General features: G+C 41.5%; 1 protein-coding gene across 1 annotated transcript; it reads right to left on the bottom strand.

Moving 5' to 3' along the window:
• Positions 1-6: 6 nt before the first annotated feature.
• On the bottom strand, positions 7-2,889 carry LOC108354840 (uncharacterized; the record flags this gene model as incomplete). The annotated part of the gene is made up of 6 exons (XM_017606010.1): positions 7-842; positions 947-1,051; positions 1,308-1,371; positions 1,485-1,577; positions 1,855-1,958; positions 2,163-2,889. Coding segments are annotated over 6 exons (1,692 nt in total), but the record flags the coding sequence as incomplete, so codon positions are not given.
• Between the last annotated feature and the right edge of the window lie 4 nt (positions 2,890-2,893).

Here is a 2,893-nt window from a genome sequence, read left to right as displayed (position 1 = left end):
TTCAGTACAAAGCAATTTAGCGCGCACTATTCGCCCAGTCAATCTCGCATGGATTTTCATCATATATATGTAACATAATTTATGTACCATACTTAAACTAAATATTACCAGCTATTTGAAATTTTTAAAGTTCTTTAGTTTCCAATCTTCATATAACATTCTGTAAGAATGTAAGAAAAAAATATAGCTTTCTGCTCATCTCTTTACATTTTAAATATTTCATTTGTAAGTGTTACATTAAAATTATAACCACGCTTGATTACCGCGAAATTTACCACGAAAACCGCCTCGCATTCCACCACCTCTGCCACCGCCGCCACGATTGTAGTAGGGGCTGCCGCCATGACCGCCGCCACGTGGGGGACGTGGAAATCGTTCGTTACGAAAATGATTTTGTTGCGGTGAATTGCCCCAACCAGGACCGCCACCTCCTCCACCACGACCGCCACGATAGTTAGCATTCATAGGGAAATTACCAAAGGGCAAGGGGAAGGGTGGGCGCGGAGGCGGCGGCACATTACCGCCACCACGGCCATGGCCACCATTATGCCAAGGCGCTTGATTCCACATTTCTTGCTGTTGCTGGTGCTCTTGCATTTCCATATTGATGCCTATATTTTGTGGCTCATAAGTTGGCATGTTGATTTGATCTAACTGGTTGCTGTCCCAGACCGGTTGTGGCACATATTCGGGCGGTGTTTCCAACAATGCTGGCCTCACACTAACGGCACTAAGCTGCTCTTCTTCATTTAGATCCTTGGATGTATCGAGTAGTGATGCATCACCACTGCCTATCGATTGCTGTGAACTATCCAGCTGGTCGCTTGTTTGCTCATTCACCTCTAAAGGAGGCGATCAGTCAGGAAAGCGGCATTGAGAAAAGGCAAACAAAAAATTATGAATGTAATAAAAAATATTGAAACTATGCAGTTTTTAGAAAGCAAACCTCTCAAAATTTCATCAAGATCCTCATCGGACATGTCCATATCGATAACCATATCGGAGGGATCATAGCGCGCACTACCAGAATCTTCTTTGTCCGATGACGAGCCTAAAATATATGGAGCAGATGAGGAGTTTGAGGATCATTAAATGATTTACTTCTCGCTAAAGAATTCATATTTATACGTACTGGCGTTGTTTTTTTGCGGAGAATTCGTCTTCTTCTGAAAGCTAGGAGGCGGCGGCGCCATCAACTGCAAATAAAAGTTAATTATTTCGACTTAAATGTGCGGATGGAACTTATAAGAGTAGANGGGATCATTAAATGATTTACTTCTCGTTAAGGAATTCATATTTATACGTACTGGCATTGTTTTTTTGCGGAGAATTCGTCTTCTTCTGAAAGCTAGGAGGCGGCGGCGCCATCAACTGCAAATTAAAGTTAATTATTTCGACTTAAATGTGCGGATGGAACTTATAAGAGTAGAGGTCTTTATTGGCAATATATAAAAAGAAAAAAATATGTGTAGTCTGGAACTTACGCCAGGTGGTTCCGCATCTGATGAATCTAAAGCAGGTACCGGCATTGGCAGCGCACGGTAATCCACATCGCCTGTTGTATTGTCAAGAAAACTCTAAAATGCAGTAAAGAAAGGAAATAGTAAAAAAGCATTTGCTTGATTTAATTTACGAAGTAAAACTGCTCTCGATAAATTTTTTGCTCATTTCTAACGTTCTGATTTAAAAGNAGTTGTATTGTCAAGAAAACTCTAAAATGCAGTAAAGAAAGGAAATAGTAAAAAAGCATTTGCTTCATTTATACTACGAAGTGAGACTTCTCTCGATACATTTTTTGCTCATTTCTAACGTTCTGATTTAAAAGAATACACTAAAGAAAAAAGCATGACTTACCGCATCCTGCGAGAGCCATGACTTTTTGTCACCATCACTTCCACCCGGCGAACCGGTCAACGAAATCAAATTTCTATGATCGATATCCAATTGACGTGTTTTATCTGTAAACAAACAAAAATTACTATTAAAAGAGGAGCAGCTGTCATAAGAGTTGTGGCTACACCACCAACCCCGAAACCGGATTGATATCGGGATTAGCATTTTCATATTAAACAAGTTTTACGCTGTTACAACAATTATATAAAATTAAATAACAACAATCTTGCAATTTGAAGGAAAAATAATAACCCAATACCACCACCAACCTTTACTCAGCCCCAATTTAACACCTAAATCCACAGCGGGCAGATCGAATGCTGGCAAATGCAATGTACGATGATCAACATCTTGTTGTGATATCAAAACATTGCTTGTATGATGCTCATTATATTCTATAGTCGCGGCAATGCTGCTACTAGCCTCACGCTCAAAGTGTGGCGGTGAAACGGGTGTATCTATGCTTTCAGGCGTGTAAGATGAGTTAGATAAATTGGAATTATCCATTGATGTCCACGACATATTCATATTCCATGTGGAATTAAAATCATCATTGCCATTATTAGGTCCACGCGGCGCTCCACCCATGCCACTTCGTCCACTAATGTTATCCAATGGATTAATATTTGGCATTGGCGGAGGTGGCATTATGGGTTGCGGCCCGGCACTCGGATTGGCGACACCAACACCGCCACCATTGCCACCACCATTGTAACCGCTGTCGGGTGTATAACTGGGATTATACTCATGATTTAAGCCATTGTTTCCACCAAATAGTGTTGATGTAGGTGGTGGTAATAAACCGCCATATTGCTGCGCTGAGCGTGCAAGTGACGAGTAACCCGATTCTACAGGCGGCACTGGCAGGGGATTCAGACCAGGTATGGAAATGTTGCTGCCACTTGAATATGGGGTTAATGGCTCAGGTTTGTAATACTCCGTGCCGGAGCTGTAGCTTTCATCGTCCGAACGTGAACCTATTACTTCAATCGGCTGACCT

Source organism: Rhagoletis zephyria, unplaced genomic scaffold (assembly GCF_001687245.7).
Source record: "Rhagoletis zephyria isolate East Lansing unplaced genomic scaffold, Rhagoletis_zephyria_1.1 Rzeph_scaffold_39636, whole genome shotgun sequence".
NCBI lineage: Eukaryota > Metazoa > Arthropoda > Insecta > Diptera > Tephritidae > Rhagoletis > Rhagoletis zephyria.
Note: the sequence above shows the minus strand (reverse complement) of the source record. Positions and strands in the feature narration are given on the sequence as shown.